Here is a 22748-nt window from a genome sequence, read left to right as displayed (position 1 = left end):
AGCAATGTTTATGACTTGGAAGTATAAAGGGCGGGTTCATATCCATTGGTTTTGCTCACTGGTCCTGTTTCTCGCCATCTGGGCACTCGCTACCCCATTCCTCACTGTGTTCAAAATCCCCGGAAGTCGGATAGCTGTGTACTGTGTGCCATGGTCAGAAGCAGCTGTGTGCTCACACTGGCAAGTCCAGAGCTGTGATGGTCCAGGAGCAGATAGGGGACAGTGAGGGCCATCCACGGGACTTTAGCTGTGATGTGTTTGTGGCTCGGGTTCTGTTGAGAATAGCTAATGCATTTTAAAAACTCTGCAAGTTGTCAACTATTAGTTAAAATACCATGTATCATGTAGCAGCTGAAAGACTGAATGCATTTTCACATTGGGCACTACTCTTAGGGATTTCCTTTATATTGAATCTTTATCCAGTGATAAATTAATATTTACTGTATTAAGACCATACAGTGTGGTACTGGATAATAAAGCAGATTTCCCCATAAAACATCATGCCACTCACCGCTTTGCCATTATACCAGCTGTTAGAATGTGAATCAGTGTTAGGAACAGCGTGAATAATGGCCGAAAGTAACCTTTGACACACGTCTACACTTTCCTGAAAGAAAGCCTTGTTCTCTACATGTGAGGTCTGCTAAGACACTGAGAATGCTGGAGGTGTATCATGCCTGAAAAAGGCTCCTGCATTTAGGTTAGGGAATTGGCACGGGTTGACTTATATCCGATTTTTCAGAGCAGAAGAGGTAGTGGAGGGTCCAGCTGTGTTACAGTTTGACCAGTAGGGGTCAGTGTTGAGCTGCTTCTAGGAAGCAGTGTTTCCTTGAGCCCTGCTGCTGCCTTCCCGGTTGCTCTGTAAGCCTCTCACCTTACTTTTTTGTACCACCTAATGGCACATCACCTGCTCACCTCACAGGCGAGGGGAATCTCATCCATGGTAAGACTGCGGTCTGAAACATCTTCTGTGTTGGTGCCTTCAAACCTCCTCACAACAGGCCGGATCCAGTTCAGTCTTCAGTGTGTGTGTGTGTGTGTGTGTGTGTGTGTGTGTGTGTGTGTGTGTGTGTGTGTGTGTCGGGGGCAGAGGAGGTGATGTTTAATCATGGAAAACAGTGATTTGATTTAGAGTGTTGGAAAAGTCAAAAAGAAAAAATACTGTGTTACTTCTATTTTCTTAAGTTTCTAGAACTACTATAAACAAAATGCCAAAGACCGGGTTCCTTAAACAACAGAGATGCAGTTTCTCATTGGAAGTCCAAAATGAGATGTTAGCAGGGTTCATTGCTCTGAGGCATCTCCGCCTGGCTCACAGTTGTCTGTCTTCCTCCTTTGTCCTCAGAGCCTCAGATGGGCTTTCCTCTGACCGTGTGCACTCCTGGTATTCTGTATCCAGCTTCCTCTTCTCTTGAGGACAGTGGTCAGCTTGGATCAGGGCCCATCCAAGCACTGCACCTCAACTCCCTTAACTCTGTAAAGATCCTCTCTGCAAATAGTCTTACTCCAGGGACCTGGAGGTCCAGGCTCAGGCAGGGATTTGGGGCACATGATGCCACCTCTACTGTCTGCATTAGAGGTTCTCACTGAAATGCCCCCGAGAGCTCCTTTCCTGACAAAATTGGGTGCATGGGATCTTTGCCAGCCAGACTTCTTCAGATGGGCGGCTCTGTAGTCCATAGCATCGAGGTAGTGGGTGTGGAATTGAAGCTTGCATCTGAGTGTTGCTGGCACCTTTTCTCTTTAGTACTGTGTTATATTGTTTTCCAGCCTTGCACTGCCAAAAAGTACCAGGCCTGGACGGATGATAAAGAGGAGAAAACAGCACATTATCTCCCGGGGCTGACTGGGGCCGGCCCACCCACCTTTCAAGGCTTTCAACTTCAGTTTTCTTTTGGTTATTTTAATTTTTTTTTAAAGTTTACATACAATATATTTTGATCATATTCTCTCCCCTGCCCCAATTACACTTAGATCTCTCTACCCACCAACCCAGCTTTATGTTCTTTCTTTCTTAAAATGTATTCTTTTGTGTGCTGGGGGGAAGGGATTGGGGTTATTGGTAATTGAACTTGGGGCCTCCTGCATGCCAAGTAGTCACACAGCTACTGAACTATAGCTGTAGTCATTTTCAGAATGTTTTATTTTTAAGATAGGGTCTCAATAAGTAGTCCAGGTGGCTTGGACTTTCTCTGTCACCCAGATAGGTCATGAACATGTACTGTGCTCTGCCTCAGCCTGCTGAGAGACTGAGATTAAAAGCCCACCTCACCATGCTTGGTTTAGTTTCATAGTTCCTTCAAACACCGTGCTAGGCTTATAAAATAGTGCCCCCAGCCAGCTCAGCCACCTGGGATTATACAGTCATTACAGAGTGTTGGGTGGAGACAACACAGAGGCAGGGTAATCTCCGTCGGAGCAGAGCCGGCTGGCCCCTCTCTTGCTTTGGGGTTTCCTGAGAACCCATCAGCTTTCACTGAGTTTGATGACCATGGGTGAGATCTATTGTTTATTTAATAATTTATTGTGTGATAACTTTTTCTATTGGTATATCTTAATTCATTTTACCCCCCCCCCTTTCAACTTAGCACATTAGCTTCTGGCAATCTATACATTAAGGTTCTAGAAAAGACCGTGCTGGGGAGATGATGGTTCATGTGCTGATAGAATAAACCAGAATGACAGTGAGTCCTAATGACTTAGAGCTTTTGAACAGCGGTTTGTGACCCCTTTGGGAATCTGATGACCCTTTCACAGAGGGCACCTAAGACCATCAGAAAACACAGATATTTACATTACAATTAATAACCATAACAAAATTACAGTTCTGAAATAGCAATGAAAAGATTTTATGGTTGGGGGTGACCACCACATGAGGAGCTGTATTAAAGGGAAACGGCATCAGGAAGGCTGAGGACCATTCTTGAAGATCTTCCTCTTCCCATACGCTTCTCCGTGTTCTTCAGGCTCAGCATAGTTTTTAATATGAAAATCGAACAGGGCCAAATGAGTGATCTGTATCATCAGATCACATGTCTCCTTGGAAGGGGAATTTGATTTCTGGGAGAGTCGAGAGTGGACATGACTCTGAGCCATGTGAGGGGAAGAGGGCCACAGGAGAGGGGAGAGCAGCTGCTGACCAAGAGGGCCAGCCTGGGCTGAGAGCCTGGCCTAGAACATAGATGAAGGACCAGGTGACTCACATAGCTGGATTATATAGGGGAGGGTGACCCAGCCCCTGGACTGGAGAAGTTTAGGGTGGGAGCTGGTATGCTGAACAAGGACCACAATCAATGTGCTAACATGGAAGGGGAAACCCCAGGAGGCCTCATCCATAGACAAAAAAAACTACAGGCAACTAAGGGATGCTGAGAATGGGAGAAATGGTCTTCCTCAGGGAAGAGCACACCAACTGGTTATTCAGTGCCACATGGTCAGCCCTGAAAACATTTTCTCTTCCAGCTTTGAATGTTTAAGTTTTCAGGCCAGGTCATATATTTATTATTTAACATATTTATTTGTTTTCTACATATTGTGCCCTTTGTCAAGAAGATAACATGCCAAATATATATGTATATGTGTATATGCATATTGCGTATGTGGGGTGTGTGTGTGTGTGTGTGTGTGTGTTACCTCTCTAGACAGTCAAGCTGGCCTGTAACTCACTATGTAGCCAGGCTGCCCTCAAACTCATGATCCTCCTGTGTCTTCCTCTGGATGCTGGTATTACAGGCATGTATCACCATGCTTGGTTTTGCAGTATTTTAAAACATTTATGCTCACATTTATCATGTACCACTGTGTAAACTCTCTTACAGATTACTTTGTAAACTCATGGTCCATGTAATGATAATGATGATCTAGTTAATGGCTGGGGAAACATGTTAAGCGAGCCTAAGCAGCAGCCTGTCTGTGGTAGGATTTGAATCAAGGCCTCCAGAATCTAGGAGCCATAGTCTTGGCTTCCTCTGTTTTCTTGTTCCTCTGAATTTTTCTGACAAGTTATATACAAATTTCATGGAGGAGACAAAGATAAATGACTAATTGAGCAAGTGAGCTTCATGCCTGATGCCAAGCTGTTCCTGCCTGGATGGGCTAGTGGCTTCATGGATGCTGACCTACCCATGTTCCTATCATTTGAGCTGAGGAAATTGGAACTCTTTCCCCAAAACATTTGCACATGCCTCTTAAAAGATGCTGTCATAAACACCTGATTAAGGACTTTGCATGCTCTGTTCATTGAAAGCAGTACATTCCGGCGTTCACAACAAAGGACAGCACATTGGCAGCATCTCAGGAGCCCCTCCCAGTCACCATCCCTTCAGGGGATGAGAAGCATAGATGAATGTTGTCTGCTCTTGTGTATATGGTGGTGGTGGGGATAGCGCCTAATGCCCTTCTCTAATCCAGTAGCTTGTCAGTATGTCTGTATGCTTTGTTATTTGTATGCAGTCAGTTGGAGACACCATTTGTTCAACTAGCCCATCAACTAGATGGGCATTTGAGCAGTGCTTTGGTTTGGATGTGAAATGTCCCCCAAAGGTTTAATTCCTGTCCTGGTGCTTTTGGGGGGTGGTAGAAACTTTAAGATGCAGGTAGGCTCTGAGAGGCAGTTATTGTGGCATACCCTTTAAGGGGATTTGAGTCTGCAACCCTTTCTGCTTGATTTTTATCTCCTAACCAGGATTTCAGCAGATTTGCTCCAGCCTCAAAGCAACAGGCTGCTGTGGTTGATATATTGTGCACCCCAATAAACTTATCTAGGGGTCAGAGAACAGAACAGCCACAATATTAAACATAGAGGTTAGGCAGTGGTAACACATGCCTTTAATCCTAGCATTCCAGAGGCAGAGATCCAGATCTCTGTGAGTTCAAGGCCACACCGGAAACAGCCAGGTATGGTGACTCACGCCTTTAATCCCAGGAAATGATGGCAAGAAGCAGAAAGGTATATAAGACGTGAGGACCAGGAACTAGGTCTGGTTAAGCTTTCGGGCTTTTGAGAAGCAGTTCAGCTGAGATCAATTCGGATGAGGACACAGAGGCTTCCAGTCTGAGGAAACAGGATCAGCTGAGGAATTGCGAGGTGAGGAAGCTGTGGCTTGTTCTGCTTCTCTGATCTTCCATTGTGACCCCAGTACCTGGCTCCAGGTTTGTTTTTATTAATAAGACCTTTTAAGATTCGTGTTACAGGCTGCCTTAGTCACTGTTCCATTACTGTGGAGAGACACCATGACCAAAGCGACTCTTATAAAGGAAAACATTTAACTGGGGACTCGCTTACAGTTTCTGAGATGTAGTCCATTATCATCCTGGCTGGGAAGATGGCGGCATTCATGACACTGGGACAGTAGTTGAGAGTTACATCCTCATCCACAGGCACCAGACAGAGAGAGACTGAGCCTGACTTGGCTTTTGAGACTTCAAAGCCACACACCCCTCCCCGTCCCCCTCACCCCATGACACACTTCCTCCAACAAGGCCATACCTCCTGGGGGCCATTCTTATTTCAAACCTCCACAAGGGCTGAGCAGCCAGGAGTTGAAACCTCCAGAATGTGAACCCAGACCAGCCTATTCTGGAGTGTGTTCCATCAGTACAGTAACACAAAGCTATCTACCACAGGTATTCTCCAGGTAGGGCTGTTATAAACAGTGCTGCTGTGAGCATATGGAGATACGTTTTGGTGAGCATATGCATGCACTTCTGTTGGTTAAATACCAAGGAGCAAATTGCTGGGTGGTGGAATGTGTATCCATATGCTTTTGAAAATACAAAGTGCGAATCACCAAACTAGGGGAAATATTTGAGAAGTATATGGCTGGCCTGCACTAAGCACTCTTAATGTATAGTGGGTTTTTAAATGGCATTAGCCAGGCCAAATAAGACACTTTCTAGAACATTGCCCGTTTCCAAGCAGTCTTTTCACATCTTGGACCCCTCTCTGAGAAGTCCATCTGATCTATACAGGAGGCTTCCAAACATGGCTGTATAATAGCGTCACTTGGGGAACCACTAATGTCGAGTGCAGCCCATACCCCAGACCAAGAACTATGAAGGTCTGGTGTGGCTCCAGTGTCAGGTTTTGCATTGAAAAGTAAGTTTTACTTCTGTACAGGCTGGTCTTGTCCTAGTTACTGTGACAAGCTCAGATTATTCACGCGGGGAGCCCCCTCTAGTTCTCTGGTCCTTTGGACAAGAATATACTCTTTAATAATTCCCGTGCGTTCCGGAGTGGCTTAGCTTCTTTGGCTGTTGCTGTTCTAAAATACCCTGATAAAAGCAACTGACAGGCAACACTTTGCTCCGGCACCCTGTCCAGGTGGCCGGAGCTTGAAGCAGGGATCACGTGGTGCCCAGGGTTGGGAAGCAGAGAGCTTTGCATGCAGGCGTGTGTGCGCTGTTCTATTCAGTACAGGACCCCCTGCCCAAGGAACACTATTTTGTATTCTGTCCTATATTTCATTTTAATCAATGTATGGGTTTTGCTTTCATTTCCATTTTCCTTTTTTTATATTTCAAGTTAGTTTTACTATTAAAATTTCCCACCTTCTGTTGTCTCCAAAAACGGAACCGCTCACGAATAAATGAGCCCTCCTCCGCTCTGTACCTTCCCTCTGCTGGGTCTCTAGATTTCTGTCTTGCCCAGTCTTGGTTCTAGGCTCCGTCTTGCTAGGAAGCCCTTGGTGGTCATTTTCCAGGTCGTGGGCTATACCCGCCCCACCCCTCCTCAGCTCTAACGGGCCTCCCCTGCTTTTGGAATGGACAGGCCTTCTTCCTTTCAGCGGCTCTTCTGTCCGTCTGCTGAACTTCGACTGGGTTTGGTTGGCTGTCATGGCGTTCTCTGCTCTCAGGTTTGTAGATACTGGTTTGTCTTTCCTTCAGCACACCCATATTTACATCATTGATGTTGTCTACCTTCCTCTAGTTTGGAATTTGTAAACTGAAGTTTTGTAGACTTTGAACTTCCTTTGTTTTGTTACAATTACAATTTTCTTTGTTTTATTGGAATCATTTATTTGTGCATGTCCACGTGTGTATGAGTCTGTGTGTGTGTGTGTGTGTGTGTGTGTGTGTGTGTGTGTGTGTGTGCATGTGTGGCTGGTGCTCATGGATGGTGTGGTGTACCTGTGGAGCCCAGAGGACAACCTGTACTACCTGGCTGTCTTTTTTCACCATGTTGGTTCTGGGGATTGTACTTAGGTCATCAGGTTTGGCCTCCAGCACCTTTACTCCTGAGCCATCCTCTCGGTTCACTGTGTGTGCTTAAATGTGCAGATTGAACTTATATGTTCAGGCTTGTTAGCAAGCGCCTTTACCCCCTGAGCCATCCTACCTAGTTTCTGTGTGGGTTTGAACATGGGGACTGAGAGTCCTTGAGATGTGTTCTTGTGTTGTTCCATCTTCCCAGAACTCTCATTTTGTTTTCAGTCTAGCAGAAACAGGAGGTGGTTGATGGACTTTCCCCCCTACTACGGGCCCTGTGTCACCCCCCCAGCAGGCCCTGTCACCCCCCAGCAGGCCCTGTCACTCCCCCAGCAGGCCCTGTCACCCCCCAGCAGGCCCTGTGTCACCCCCCCAGCAGGCCCTGTCACCCCCCAGCAGGCCTGTGTCACCCCCCAGCAGGCCCTGTCACCCCCCAGCAGGCCTGTGTCACCCCCCAGCAGGCCCTGTCACCCCCCAGCAGGCCCTGTGTCACCCCCCCCAGCAGGCCCTGTCACCCCCCAGCAGGCCCTGTGTCACCCCCCAGCAGGCCCTGTCACCCCCCAGCAGGCCCTGTGTCACCCCCCCCAGCAGGCTCTGTGTCACCCCCCCAGCAGGCCCTGTCACCCCCCAGCAGGCCCTGTGTCACCCCCCCCCAGCAGGCCCTGTCACCCCCCAGCAGGCCCTGTGTCACCCCCCAGCAAACCCTGTCACCCCCCAGCAGGCCCTGTGTCACCCCCCCCAGCAGGCCCTGTGTCACCCCCCCCCCCCAGCAGGCCCTGTCACCCCCCCCCCAGCAGGCCCTGTCACCCCCCAGCAGGCCCTGTGTCACCCCCCAGCAGGCCCTGTCACCCCCCAGCAGGCCTGTGTCACCCCCCCCCAGCAGGCCCTGTCACCCCCCAGCAGGCCCTGTCACCCCCCAGCAGGCCTGTGTCACCCCCCAGCAGGCCCTGTGTCAACCCCCCCAGCAGGCCCTGTCACCCCCCAGCAGGCCCTGTCACCCCCCAGCAGGCCCTGTCACCCCCCCCAGCAGGCCCTGTCACCCCCCCAGCAGGCCCTGTCACCCCCCAGCAGGCCCTGTGTCACCCCCCCCAGCAGGCCCTGTCACCCCCCAGCAGGCCCTGTCACCCCCCCAGCAGGCCCTGTCACCCCCCAGCAGGCCCTGTCACCTCCCAGCAGGCCCTGTCACCCCCCAGCAGGCCCTGTGTCACCCCCCAGCAGGCCCTGTGTCACCCCCCAGCAGGCCTGTGTCACCCCCCAGCAGGCCCTGTCACCCCCCAGCAGGCCCTGTGTCACCCCCCCCAGCAGGCCCTGTCACCCCCCAGCAGGCCCTGTCACCCCCCCAGCAGGCCCTGTCACCCCCCAGCAGGCCCTGTCACCCCCCAGCAGGCCCTGTCACCCCCCCCCCCAGCAGGCCCTGTGTCACCCCCCAGCAGGCCCTGTGTCACCCCCCAGCAGGCCTGTGTCACCCCCCAGCAGGCCCTGTCACCCCCCAGCAGGCCCTGTCACCTCCCAGCAGGCTCTGTGTTCCCCCCAGCAGGCCCTGTGTCACCCCCCCCCCAGCAGGCCCTGTCACCCCCCAGCAGGCCCTGTCACCCCCCAGCAGGCCCTGTGTCACCCCCCCAGCAGGCCCTGTCACCCCCCAGCAGGCCCTGTCACCCCCCAGCAGGCCCTGTCACCTCCCAGCAGGCTCTGTGTTCCCCCCAGCAGGCCCTGTCACCCCCCCAGCAGGCCCTGTGTCACCCCCCCCCCCCCCCAGCAGGCCCTGTGTCATCTTCTCTCACTGCACACCCTGTCACCCCCTCCCCTACTGACGACTGCACCCTTCAATGCTGGCCCCTTGTCAGTCATGCCCTAAGATCTGGGGACTGGGATCTTTGGCTTCATCCACCCGGCCTCCTGCTCTGTAGCACAGGTTCTCTGCAGTGAGGTTTCCTCCGCCCTTCTCTGCTTGCTGTGAGATCCGTCACTTGGAGTCCAGGGTACACTCTGTACACAAGAGACCCATACATGATGGCTTGAAGAAAACAGAGCTCTCTTTTACGTTGGAGTTCGAGGCAGCTGTCGGAAGTCAGTAAACATCTCTGGTCATCGTGGCACTCAGGGATCTCAGGTTCTTTCTAGGTCCCTTTGTGTGACGCTTGGGGCCAGTGGCCGGCCCTTGGCGGTCTTAACTTGTTAAACTTTTGGATGTGGAGTGTCTCTGTTTGTTAGGGACCTAGATCACCTGCCTCAGTTTCTCTTGGCAAGAATTCACTATGCAGTCCCAGGATATGTTATGCTTTGTGCTGTCCCATGGTCAGTGTGTCAAGTTGTTCTGATGTGAACCTTACGTATCTGGGAGATTCATCTAGAAGGGCCAACAAAACAGAATTCCTAGAGTCCTTACATGTTAATGGCAAACACAGATCTGTGCCATTTTACTGGGAAGCCAGTTTTATTCAACTTCTTGAAACACTGTAACTGTGTTATCCTGTTTTCTCGGGCAAAAGTTACTGCTGTCCAAAAGCCTGATGATAATCTCATTTTATTTCATATGTAAACCATTGGTTTTTTTCCCCTATATGCCGAGATTTTAACATTTTTCTTTAAGTCCGATTGTATTAGACTCTGGTGGCTGCTGTAACCAAATACCACAAATGTGCTTCCTTAGAACATCAGAAATCATTTTATTCCCAGGTCTGGAATCCATAAACCAAGGTATCCACAAGACCACACCCACCAGAAGCTGTAGGGAAGGGAGCTGGGTATTGGCATGGTCACCAGGTAGTTCAACCTCCCACTGAAACATTGTCACAGGTGGGGGGAAAGGTGAGTGTGGGTAGGCAAGACAAACTCTGGTTAATCCTCTCCCTCTCCTGCTCACTGTCATCCTTTCCCCATTAGAACCCTTGTCTCTCTAGAGAAAATGAGATTCTTTTCAATGTTGATTCTTTTTGTGATTCTTCAAGTACCTCTAGAGTTGACTGAAGGAGTGAGCTTTCTTTAAATAGAAGTTCCTTGTGGTCTGAATTAATTACTTTTCATTGCTGTGCCTAAAGTACCTGGCAGAAAACATCTTTAGGAAGGAGAGCTATTTTGGCTCACGATGTCGGAAGTTTTAGTCCATTGTGAAGGCGAGTTCATAGCAGGAGGAGCAGCACGAGGCTGATCACACCACAGTGGTGCTCAGAAAAGTAGGGGAGGCAATCAAGGAAAACCTGGCCCCAAGGATCCATCTCCTTAAAGTTCCACAGCCTTCCAAAACAGCGCCAGCCATTGGGGACCAAGTGTTTGAACATGTGAACCTGGGTGGGATATTTCATATTCAAACCATGACATCTTCCGTTAAGTATCTCAACTTGACATTGGTCAGATGTCATTACATGATTCACTTTGTGCCTTGGTACTTGACTTCGTCTTTGTGGAGATGAGAAAAGTATGGTTTTGTTCAGATGAAGGCTAATGTGTTTGTGGAGTTGTAATAGCTGGTGCCGAGCAGGCACTCGAGAGCCTCACCATGAGCCATCGTTAGAGTTTGTATCCGCTAAGCTGAGCCCTAGCCTCTCTTGAAGATTTGGATATGCAGGCTTGCCCATGGCAGGGATTAGGAGGTGAAGAATCAAATACCCAAGTGCTGAGGATTTGATGGGAGCTTATGGACACGGTGAGTGACATCTCTATGTGTTAGGGGGGACAGGAAGGTGGAGAGGATTGTAGCAGGGTTGTGGGAAAACATGCATGTATGAAAGAAACCAGAGGAGGGTCTTCTGCTGCTGCCTGGAAAAACAGACTCACGTGGACTCGGTCAATTATGAGGCACACTGTTATGGTCTAATGTGCTCTCTCTCCTACAGGTGCATCTGTTTAAGGGTTTGATCTCCAGATGGTGGCGCTCCTTGTGGAGGTAGTAGAAACCTTAACAGCTGGTGCTTAGCTGGAGGAAGTGTGTCACTGGGGTTCTGCCACTGGTGGTTTTGCCTGGCTCCTACTTCTTGGTTCCTCGTTCTGATTCCTGTCCATCTGCTGTGAATTGCTCTGCTTCTGCAGACCCTCCTCTGAGAACCACAAGGCTCTTGTCATATCAGAAGGTCAGATTCCATCTCCTGATTCCTTGTCCAAGCAGGGGGCTCGGCTTGCCTCTACCAGGGGAATATGGACTGGGTTCAAGTGAGATATGTAGAAGAAAGCTGAAGTAGAGGCAGAGAGCTACAGCCCAGGGAGGGCAACCAATGAATAGAAATGTCAAGATCAGACCTGGTAAGACAGAACCTCTCTGCCCCCTTGTACGCACCAGCAGCAAGTCGGTCTGTGAGGTTCCATCGGGACTGAGAAGCACTATGCTTTCTAATGGACTTCAGCAAGAAGCCACACCAGTGGACCCAAGCTCGCTTTTAGCCTTTGTCTGACAAACAGTTGAGTGAATGGTGCATTTGTGCGTTGCACATTTGGGGGCAGAAGATAGTGTTAGAAACCAACCAGTTTCTTCTTTGGGTAGGTTTAGAAGCTTTTCTCTGCCTCCGGGCTCTGCAGCCATGAGCAAGTCACTTGACTTCTCCTGGTCTCGTTTTCCTTGTCTGAATCTGGGAGAGGTGCAGAAAATGTGACCATTCCTTTATAGGGTTGTTTTGAGGCCATGGTGAGTTAAAATTCTTAGATCTGTGCCCGCCATGTTGTAAGCATTTGGTAAACATTCAGTATTATTATTATCCCAACACAGCATATTGATGTCATGAGTCCTGCACAAATATTAATTCCTCTTTCCTTCATTCTTGCCACAGAATCAAATACTTTAATTCAGCCTTTCATTTTAACACGAGGAATTTGTGCTCTGGGGGGATCTAGTGATTGTCCCCAGCTCTCGTGGCATTAGGACATGGAGTCACACTGCCTGGATCTGTGCCCTCTGCTTTCAGTTCAGTTCTTTTATGTAACTCTCATATTTTTTCAAAATAGAATTTTTCCATTCAGGTTTATACTATTTTTATTATGATAAGATTTTCTACCGTCTTATTAAGAACACTCCGACCAAGTGTGAATATTATTTTCTTGGTTTTGAAACAATAAACTCAAGATTAAGAATCGAGAAACCAGGATGTAGTCTCAGTTCTGATTCTAGTGCTCTGCAGACTCGTAGGGAAAAAACAAACAAACCAGTACACGGATCTTGTGTCCTCTGATTTCAAACATGCTGCAGTTTGAGTGTGTCCCCCAAACTTCATGTGCTAGCAGCTTCATCCAGCTGCCAACAGTGTTGGGAAACAGGTCCTAAAAAGAGGTTCTGAAGTCTTTGGTGAGTCAGTTAATGCCATCTCAGGAGTGCTAGTCTCCCTGAGAAGGGGTTGTTATGAAACTGGATTGGTTCTTCTGGTCCCTTCGCCCTCCCCTCTCTTGTCCTTCTGCTTTCTGTCCTGGAATTATTCAGTCAGCCATTCTTATGTAGATTCAGGCCTTTGAGCATGAACTTTCTAGATTGTAGAAATAAATTATGTTTAATTGAAATTATAATATAATTACATCCCCCCCTTTTTTTGTTCCTTGGAAGCCATCCTATGTACCCTCCCCCCATTCTCTGTTTCAAATCCATGGCTTCTTTTTTTCTGTATTTTAAATTACCTAGTCCAAGGCATTTGATTATAACACAAAATGACTAAGATATAGATTTCTTAGGCTCCAGTATTCTGTAATTGTCCAGTAGCTTTTTCTGCAAGTAGGACAGGAAAGGGTTAATTATTCTTACAGGCTACAGTCCATCATGAGGGAAGCCAAGGCAGGAACTCCAGGCAGGAGCTTGAAGCTGAAACCCTGGAGGAATGCTGCTTGCTGACCTGCTCTCTGGCTCCTCTGCAAGTAGCCTTTTAATGCAGCTCAGGCCCTCCTGCCTAGGGATGGTACTGCCCAAGGGAAGCTGGGTCCTCCAACATTAGGTAGTAATCAAGGAACATGCCCCACAGGATGCCCACAGGCCAGCTGGTGTAGGCAGTTCCTAAACTGAGGTTCCTTCTGCCCAGGAGACTCTAGTGTGGGGCAAGTTGATAAGAAAAACTAGTGAAGTAACTATAGTTTCTAAAAATACATATTTATGTTACACAGATGTCACAGTTTATGCTGAAAAAAAGTTAGTTGATGCAAATAAGCAACACAAAAGAAAAGGAAGTAAAGGAGGAGATGGAAGTTGGAGGGTAGATGTGGGATTATGTTGACTTTGGTTCTCGAAGATTTTCTTACCTGAAACTCTTTTTAGGCATTTATCTTTTAATGTGCTCTTCTATTCTGTATGGGTCTACTTGTCCGTATATTAGTCAGGGTTCTCCAGAGAAACAGAAATGGTCAGTTTTGTACAGACGTGTACAGACCTATTATGAGAGCCGTCTCATGAGGTCATAGAGGCTGAGGAGTCACATGGTCTGCCATCCACAAGACGGAAAGTTAGAGACATCGGTGGTTAACAGACTAGGACCTGAGAACCAGAGAAAGGGGTGTGGTGAGTGGTGTAATCCCAGAGACTGAGGGCTCAGCAGCCAGGCGCTGTCATGAGCAAGATGGGAGGTGGATGTGCCAGCTCCAGAAGAGGAGAACCTGCTCATCCCCTCCATTCTTGTTCTGTTCTGACCCTGAACAAGCCAGTTGTTTGAAATCCTGGAAAACCCAAGGCTCTCAGTTAGTGACCTGATTGTGATGTTTTTTTCCTTGCTCCTGGAGCAGAAAGAGGTATCACATTTTTATTCAGTTGTCATCTGTAATAATCTGTGTTCTTGTTGAATGAAGGACAAGGTAACCAGAGTAGATTAACCCTTTATATTAAATGGTAACCTTAAAAAAAAAAAAACTTAGCAGTTTGCAAACCTGAATAATAATTAGCTGTGAAATGAAGAAAAACTTTCATACCACACTGATTTTTGTTTAAAGTTGTAAATTATGAGTGAAATCCAAAATAAATATTTTTATGATTCTGAGTGTGTTGGTGAATATGTTTGAGTTATATTTCAGTATCTGACATTTTATTGTCTGTCTTCATTTTAATATATTGCCAGAACCTGCATACTTAAGAAGGGCCGAATCTCTATTCTACTACCAGGGGTGAAATAACTTCAGCTGGGTGACACAGGCAGGCATTTTAATCACACATCACAGACATGCAAAACTCGAGTTGGTCATCATTGGTATTGACAACTGGTCAGTGCCCACATTCTTGTGGTGTCTTTGAATCAATGTTACTTAAGGCTGTCACAATTTCTAACTGACTGGGACACCAAAATGGAAAAAGGTATTAAGATCATCTTATAGGCAAAGTTCAAACTAATTCTTTAATAGTTTACAACTTTGAGTGGGTTTGTATTAACACGGTGCTCATCTACAAATGATATTGCTATTCACAATAGAATTGTTCAGAATTTGAACAGTGTCCCTTGTAAAATTAGGTGACCATGTTGAATATCTGAGGAGGTATGTTATTGGTCTATCATGTTCCGTTTTATACCAAAAGAGCCACCAAGATTCAGTAAGCCATTTGTGTTCTGATGATAATAATAGTACCTCCTAGATGCTTTTGCTATATATAGCACACAGCCTCCAACATGAACTGATGGCTAAAGTCCTATTATGGTGACCAAAATTACAGGAGTTTTCACTGGGAAACCGGTAAAGGCCAGTTCTGATCAGTGACAGAATTTGTGACCACTTCACGCTCTGTGCCACTTTGCATGTTTTCCAGCCTTGCATTCTTTTTCTTTGGCTGTAAATGTCATCCTGTGAAGTCAGAACTTCCCTCCCATATGTAAAGTGCCACCAAAGGAATCATTTGCTTCCTAATTTCCCAATGGAAAGCCTTGGAGACAGCTCTTACTGCACCACACGGTTGTGATATGTGGGGTTACTTTGGAAATAACTCTACAGTGTCAACATAGGTGCAGTGGCTTTACCCTGCTGATTTGTTGTTGTTGTTGTTGTTGTTCTCATGTTGTCTGTTTTATGCTGAAAAAGAAGGAAAAACACAGAACCTGGTTTAAAAAATAGATGCTTTCCTATGTGTCTGGAAATGTGATTCTTTTCCAGGATTTTATTTGCGCGTGTGAATGAGGGTGGGTGGGTAATGCATGTGTTTACTGTGTGCATGCACATATGTATGTGGCCCTGGAGGACGGAGGCTGATGTCAGGTGTCTCCATTTATCATTCACCACCTTATTTGTTGAGACAGGGCCTCTTGCCAAAGCTGGGACTCCCTGACTGGGGAGAACTAGGGCTCTGCCTATCCCCATCCCACCCATACTATTAGGGTTACAGGCCCATGTGGTATACGTGCCAGGGTTCCAAACTCGGGTCCCCATGTTTGTGCAGCAAGTGCTTTGCCAATCAAGCCATCGCTCCAGCCCCCTCTCCAGGAGTTTTTTCTTAGTTGTTTGTTTTCCTGAATCTGCAGCATTGAAATTCTGGCAGAGCTCCACCTGCTTCCATACCTTCCCTACATTGCAGCTCCACACTCACAGGCTCTGCTTGATTCCACAGCCTCTGTTTCCATGTGTTCTCCAGAGCCAGCTCCAGTCCATGGTGTCCTTCTACTTGAAAGCATCTCTTGATGTCCCTCACCTTACAATGAGGAGCATCTTCTGTGTACCTTATCTTTCAGATCTCCTTCCTTCCCTTGAGTCTGTGAGCCTCTTCTACCAGCATGTTTTGTGCTCCTGTATTGGGCAACCATTCTGGGGCAGCAGATGTCATCTGAGACCATCCCAGGCTAACCAGGATGGGCAGTCAGTACCACTTCTAAGAGACTCTGAAGTAGAGATTATTGACTGGTGCTCTGTCAGTAAATATCTAGTAAAACGCCTAAATGAGCCCCTCATTGTCTTTCTTATGAAATTATCGATCCCACCAACTCCTCTGCATTTTCCTGCTTGTTCTCTTCTGGCTTATAGAATAAACAAATAGTTACCCCTCCAGTGCCGGCAGCCTCTGCCTGTCCCTACCTCCCCGCAAATGCCTCCCTTCCAGGCCTTTGCTTCGCACTGTTTGTTTTGATCTGATCTCATGTTTCATCGTTCATCCTTTCTGTTCCTTTTTGATACAGGATCTCACTGTGGAACTCACTGTGTGGCCCAGGCTGGCTTGGAATTTATGATACGTCCATCTCCACTCTCCAGTCAGCCAGGATTACATGAATAAGGTCATATTCTACTACATTCTTGCTGCACTTGGGTTTTAGAGACTCCGCTGGGGGCGACAAGGGAATGAAGAAATAATAGGCATGCACTTAGAGAAAACCTGGGATTGGGTGCTCTAGGCTCTCTGGTGGAGAAACGGCAGCATGTTTATTATATGCAGCTGAACAAGAAGGCAGGTTTAGCTAATCTCAGTCTTCAGCCTATAAACATGCAGGGGGAAGAAAGCTATGGTGGACATTTTCTGCATACACCATTAACATTCCCACTGGGACCAGAGGAAGACTTTGCTGTCCCTCTGAGTCTCTCCCAGGGAAGGCTTTGCCACTCCCACGTGGCTGAGGCACTGGGGTCCTTGACATGGCAGTGTGCATGTCAGAGAGTATACATTCACTCAGGACTTCACAAGCTCGCTGCAATACCTACCCTGTAACACTGCTTAACGAACTTGAAGGGGAAGAACAGTGAAGGGACCATACATAACATGTAACTTGGGGCACATTTTCATTCATTTAGTTGAATTTTGATACGGACTCTGCAAATACCAGGGCAATCACACTTGAATATTGCTTTTGGAATTTTGCTAGCAATTTGTTCCCAGTGTTCTTCTGGTGGTGTGTCTGAATAGCAGAGCCCACCCTTAGAGTGTATTATTAACACAGCAGAAAACCTTTCCCGGGTGTGATTATGGTCAGCGAGGTACCAGGAGCAGGTCAGGGGGTGAAGCCTGTTTCCACTTCTTTGGCATGTTTAACGGGGTGCCTTTTGTAGTCTGAAATAACCTGTTCTATTGTGGTGAGCCTTTTCTTCTCTTTTAGCCACACGGTTGTCATAGTAGAGTCACAATGAACCCACCTTTCCCAAGTGATAGGGAGTGGCTGGTTGGATAAATATGTCCCTGTCACTTGGTCTGTTCCTGTCACAGGCTTGGCGGGTTTCTCTTGATCCTGTCCGACTTAACTGCCTTCCCTGCAGACTCAGCCTGCAGCCTTTTGTTGCCCTAAACATTTTCCTCAAAGCTCTTTTATAAACTTTTTCTTTCCTGCTCTAATTTCTCGCCCGCTCACCTACTTTGGCTTGGAGCCCCGTAACAATAGTGAGAAAGAAAAATACATTCTGGTGGTGCCGTCAGGGGGAACAACAACTTAGGATTAAAGAGACAGCTCAACTTTTCAGCTCTGGTACCTTCTCGCCTGCTAAGTGCTGCTTGGAAGGACAGGATGAAATGATTGAAAAGACTTGGCTTCTCCCAATTAAATCTGTCACTGTCAACTTCGCCCATCATTAAGAAAAACAGATTTTTTTCCCCCTTTCTAATTAGTTACTTGTTGATATCTTAGGAAAAAATCAAGGCAGAAGGAGATAGGAAAATTATCAATTTTCTTTTGTAATCAGAATTGATTCCTGTGACATTCAGATGTCAGTGACAGAGACTGCTATTTATCTGCTAGATTTAGTTTGCTCTTTCTTGGTAGTAACCCCCCCCCCTTTTTTCCTTGCTAATTAGTGGTTGCCTGGAATACGGGCTGTATTTCGAACCCCTCCTGAAGTAGGTAGCCTAGATACAGAATGCCTGTAAATGGGTAGACCATGTACAAGTTCTCAGAAGTGTCTAGAAGGAAGACTTGCTTTTTTCTTTCTTCTTCCTAGGAGGAATGGAGGTGTGATGGCCGACCTCAGTTAGTCAGCTGATATCATAATGTATCTCTTCATAGTTTGGGTTATTAAAATAATAAATACATTATAGATTGGGTGGCTTAAACTCTTCACAGTCCTGAAAGCTGACATGTTGATGGATCAGGTGCCAACATTGGTGCCTCCTGAGATCCCCTCTCATGGTTTACAGAGGGCCACAGTCTTGTCTGGTCCTCACTGGCTGGAGATAGCAGCAGGAATGTGGAGAAGTCATCTGTCTTGTGTGTCTTTGTGTAAAGGCACCAATCCCACTCAGGAGGCTTCACCCTCATGGCCTAATTGCTAAAGGCCCTACCTCCAAGTTCTTTTGGGATTAGTGCTTCAACACATGCATGTGTGAAGACAAACATCTAACTCATACAAGATGTGGACCAAGCTTGGGCACCCAAGGGACCTCTGGCCTGCTTGTGTATATGCTGGAGAGGCTCCTGCATGTTGTAATCCCTGCCATTTGTTATTTTCTGTCAACATGAAGCAGAGCATAATCTTATAGATTCATCCGTGAGACTTGTTCGGTGCAAGCGAGTTGTTGGAGATTTTTGTCATGTCATACTTGTACACCTCTGAAACAGAGGACTACTTTATCTAGTAGACAAGAAAATCTGAACTCTTACCAGTAAAAATGTGTGAGGTTTTCCACAGCATCCGAGATCTCAAATGTCTCGTGAGGCCACCATGATGATTCCTCTTAAAAACCACAAGTGTGTTCTGATCTGCCCTGATCTCTTTCCTCACCAAGGGTTCTTCTGAAATCATTAAATGGGACTGTAACAGATATACTCAGGGATGATGTAGGGTGGAGTGTGGGGCAAGCATGGGTAAGAGGACAACCTTACAGAGTGGTGTACCTTAACCCACACAGTCAGAGGCATCTGGTGGCCAGGGGCTGGCCATGGATCAGCATCTGAGACCAATGAGGAGGGAACTAGGCTGAGAGAGGTGGGAGAAGAAAGTTCTTGTCACAGGGATGCACATGTCCTGTCCCCAGAGCCTGTTCCCTATTAGGACTTAATAAAGGCGTAGGCTATATGGCTCAGCAGGAAAAAGCAAGACCTGTGTCTAAATCTGTACTGACCCAGTACAGGTATCTGGGGTGACTTTTTGGTTGTAGAGGACACATTTGTCTCCAGATTATAAACCATCAAGAGGTGTGTGAGGGAGGAGTTTTAGTTCCAGAAGAGCCTGGGTAAACATGTTCAGTACCTTTCATGTTTGACTGGTCATGGCCACATAAACTCTGGAGCTATAGATCTGTGCCCTGGTATTCTAGGAGACATTTTCAGTGATTTTGACCATTGCTGTCTAATAAATGCTTAATGAAAACCACATAAAAAGTTGGGTGAGGAACAGGGCATGGGTATAGTTTCATATACCCTTTCTCCCCCACATGCTTACTAGTTACAAAGGACTAAATTGATGGTGAAACCCTGTAGTCACAGGAAGATCCTAAGTGATAGGGCATTCATTATCACACAGAGTGCCAGGGAGGATGCAGTAAGAATGCATTGGTACCATGCTCCCGTCAGAGAAGTATAGCCACACTTATGAGGGTCAATGGATGGGAGAATCCAGGCAGAGAGGCTGTATCCACAAGTGCTTTGCCTGGCCACCTGATGAAGGATACTTAGGAAATCAAAACAAGGTTCTTTTGGCTCACAGTTCTGGAGACTCAAGTCCAAGATTGTGCAAACCCATCAGTCTGGCCCTCTTCTGAAAGTTGTACATTATGGGGGAAGCATGAGTTGGACCAAATGCCCACATCCCAAAGCCAGGAACTCATCTGAACCATAACAAGGACATAATGAAAACTGATTTGGTCTGCAGTTCTCAGTAGCCAAGGCCATGAAAGTCAAGAACAGGAGATCTGAGATTAAAGGACACTGAGGAGGGTTGGCAGTGCCATGCACTGTGGATTCGAAGTTGGATCCTTTCTTGTAAATAAATGGAGTGTTTATTGGATGGGAGCTGAGATTATATTCAGCCATGATTTTGGTTTTGATGGTCATGTAAGACCACCCCCACCCCCCTACCCCACCTCCCCCCACCCAGTCTTCCCAAAGTTTGTAGGTTAGTGACTTAGTATCAGTGGAGCAGACTAGAAAGATTTGACTTTGGATTGTATTTCAAACTCTTCTGTAACTGATGAAATGGAAACACACCATTAAAAAACTTAGCAAAGGTTATGCTTAGGGGCAGTGCATACTCAATGTCTCCACAGCAAGCTGGGAACTGTTCTTTCTTATCCCTTTAAACAAAAATTTTGACTGCATTAAAAGAATGTGCTTAGAGACAGAGTATTGAAAGAAAATTGATTATTTATGCTTATATACATACATATATGTATATATGCATAGATTTCTAAGCACCCTGTAGAGTTTTAGAACCCAAAGTGGAACACTACAAGTTCCTCCCCCTCCTCCCCTTTCTCTCACTGTTTTCAACTGTTGTGCTCATTTAATTCCTCTATGCTTAGATAACTATTGTAATCTTTGGAAACACAGATAGAGCCTCCATCATAGGATTGGAAACTAGCAAGCAGTACACATTCCAAGCCAGTACTTTGACACATCAGCTAAGTTACGTTTAGAGGAGGTCCAGGAGAGGTTTCACCTCTGATCCTGTAATTATGTGTAGAGGAATTCCAGGGTGGGCGATGGGGGTGGGGCTACACTCCTGGTCTACTTATGTCAGTTGGATATGAAGGTTTTGTTTGGCACAGGCAGGGCCTCCAGTTTCTCCGAAGTCTTGGCCCCTTCTTCTGAGCTGCACCGTATTGAGATGATGGTTCAAGTTAGGCCAGCTGACCAAGTCATCCTATGAGGCTTGATCCTGTGGTCCTGGTAATGCTCCATCCTGTGACATGAATCTCATTTGCTCCAACTAGCCATGCTAATTGCACCATCCATTGCATGATTTCATCTGGTCTAACTCAGACGACAGCTTGCACGAACCCCAGCTCGTGTTCTGAGTGGCGGATGCCTCGACCTTTGAAAATCATTTTGCAGCCTACCTGGAAGTGAAGGGAGTGCCATTGTAAGCAATCCTGACTGTTTTGTTCTTTCTTTCTTTTCCAGTCTCCTTGGCCCATATCACGCAACTGGTACTCAGTCACAACAAGCTAACAAGTAAGTAAAGCTTCTCTTTCGTTACATGACTTCCTTCGTACATCATGTCACAGTGCTGCTGATTCCATTATTCTTTCCATTAAGGAAAGTAATGATAAGTGATCACTTGTGAAAAAATTAAAGTTTATTTAGGTGACAATGAAGATACGTATGTTCCCGTTCTCTCTCTGTGTTCTGTGCTTGCCTCTATTTTGAGAATTCTTTCCTATCCTATATCTGCTGGTAGTTCCACCTAAGGCATTAAGTGCTGTGGTGACTGGGACTGCCTGGCCAGTGGTTAGCATTTCATGAGGAATGTATTGAGCTGGGTGTGGCAGTGCACAACTGTCTTTCCAGCTACTCAGGAGGATGAGGCAAGAGAATGTCTTCAGCCCAGGTGTTCAAGTCCAGCCAAGGACGCAATCGTGGGTCTCCCCCACCTCCAACTTGCAACAACAAAACAAAATTATATTAGAATAAAAATCATTTTCACCTATGTTTCTTCCTCCAACGGGGAAGATTTCCTTGTTGAAAATGCTTTTTGTCCCTGCTTTATAGATGGAGAAAACATCACAAAATCGTATACATTGAATACATTTTTCTCATTTTTTGGAGACTGGTTCCTGGGCCCCTTCTGCAGGATTCTCTGGGGAATCAGTGGTGTTTTGGAGTGGTTCACACGCAGTAGAATTAATACCTGTTTTAAAGGGAATATGGACCGTGAATGATGGTCCATTTTCTTCTTGACGCTAAGGCTTTAAAGACTTTAATGACCAGGCCCCACTCTCCTTTCTCATTCCTAATTGACTGTCACCTCTTCCCACTTGCCATATTTCCTGCAGACTTGAATGATTTTCTAATCATGTGGCAAGCATTTGTTAGGGGGCTTTCCGAGTCCGATGAAGTTGAGCGGAATGTCATGTTGAGGGATTTGTGTTGTGAATTTATGTGTGTATGTGCATTATACATAGCCAGAGGCAATGTCACCGAGCAGTTGATTATTGAGGATTAAGAGTGGCAGTGAAGGAGGGCCCCTCCTGTGCTAGAAACAAGCTGATTTTTAGGCAGAGCGCACATCTGTAAGGAAAGGCAGAGTGGCACCACGGTCACGTTGAAGGAGCAGTGGCCACAAAAGCTGAAACTAAGATCTACATGTCCCAAGTAATCCTTGTTGTAGCAGGTAATGTGTTGGTTGCGTTGTTTTCACAGTTCCCTTGTTTTCACAGTTCTCCTTGATGACCACAATTCCAGTTCAGAGGAGCTTTGCAGTTTATTCTGAAAAGTGCCCCATCACATGCTCTCAAAATTCCCTAGGACTTTCCAGTAGGAATTCTTGACACTCCAAGTGTTCAGTTTATGAAACGTGTTGGCTGACGGGGAGGTTTCTGTGCATTCACTTATGTTTATGCAGGACCATTGGGTGCGTTCCGTTCTTAGAGCTCATTCATCGATCTAGCCTTCTCAAAAGCACCCCATAGCTGTCCTTCGGTCCCTTTATGTATCTGCAGAGACCGAAGCCCTAGGAATCAACAGACCCACCTCTGTCTCCAAGCCATATGAGTTTAGATACATCAGAGGTGCAAATGTGGTAGAGACTGACCGTGAAAG

General features: G+C 46.7%; 1 protein-coding gene across 3 annotated transcripts in view; it reads left to right on the top strand.

The window, feature by feature from the left end:
• Positions 1-22748, top strand: part of Rsu1 (Ras suppressor protein 1) — a 190037-nt gene that overhangs the window by 8649 nt on the left and 158640 nt on the right. For all 3 annotated transcript variants that reach the window (XM_052726782.1, XM_052726784.1, XM_052726783.1), the window contains exon 3: positions 21111-21161. In XM_052726782.1, the coding sequence (XP_052582742.1) occupies positions 21111-21161 (51 nt within the window). The remainder of the gene's footprint in view (positions 1-21110; positions 21162-22748) is intronic.

The sequence above is a fragment of the Peromyscus californicus genome, unplaced genomic scaffold (assembly GCF_007827085.1).
Source record: "Peromyscus californicus insignis strain IS unplaced genomic scaffold, ASM782708v3 Scaffold_8__1_contigs__length_139910024, whole genome shotgun sequence".
NCBI classification, from domain to species: Eukaryota; Metazoa; Chordata; class Mammalia; order Rodentia; family Cricetidae; genus Peromyscus; species Peromyscus californicus.
Note: the sequence above shows the minus strand (reverse complement) of the source record. Positions and strands in the feature narration are given on the sequence as shown.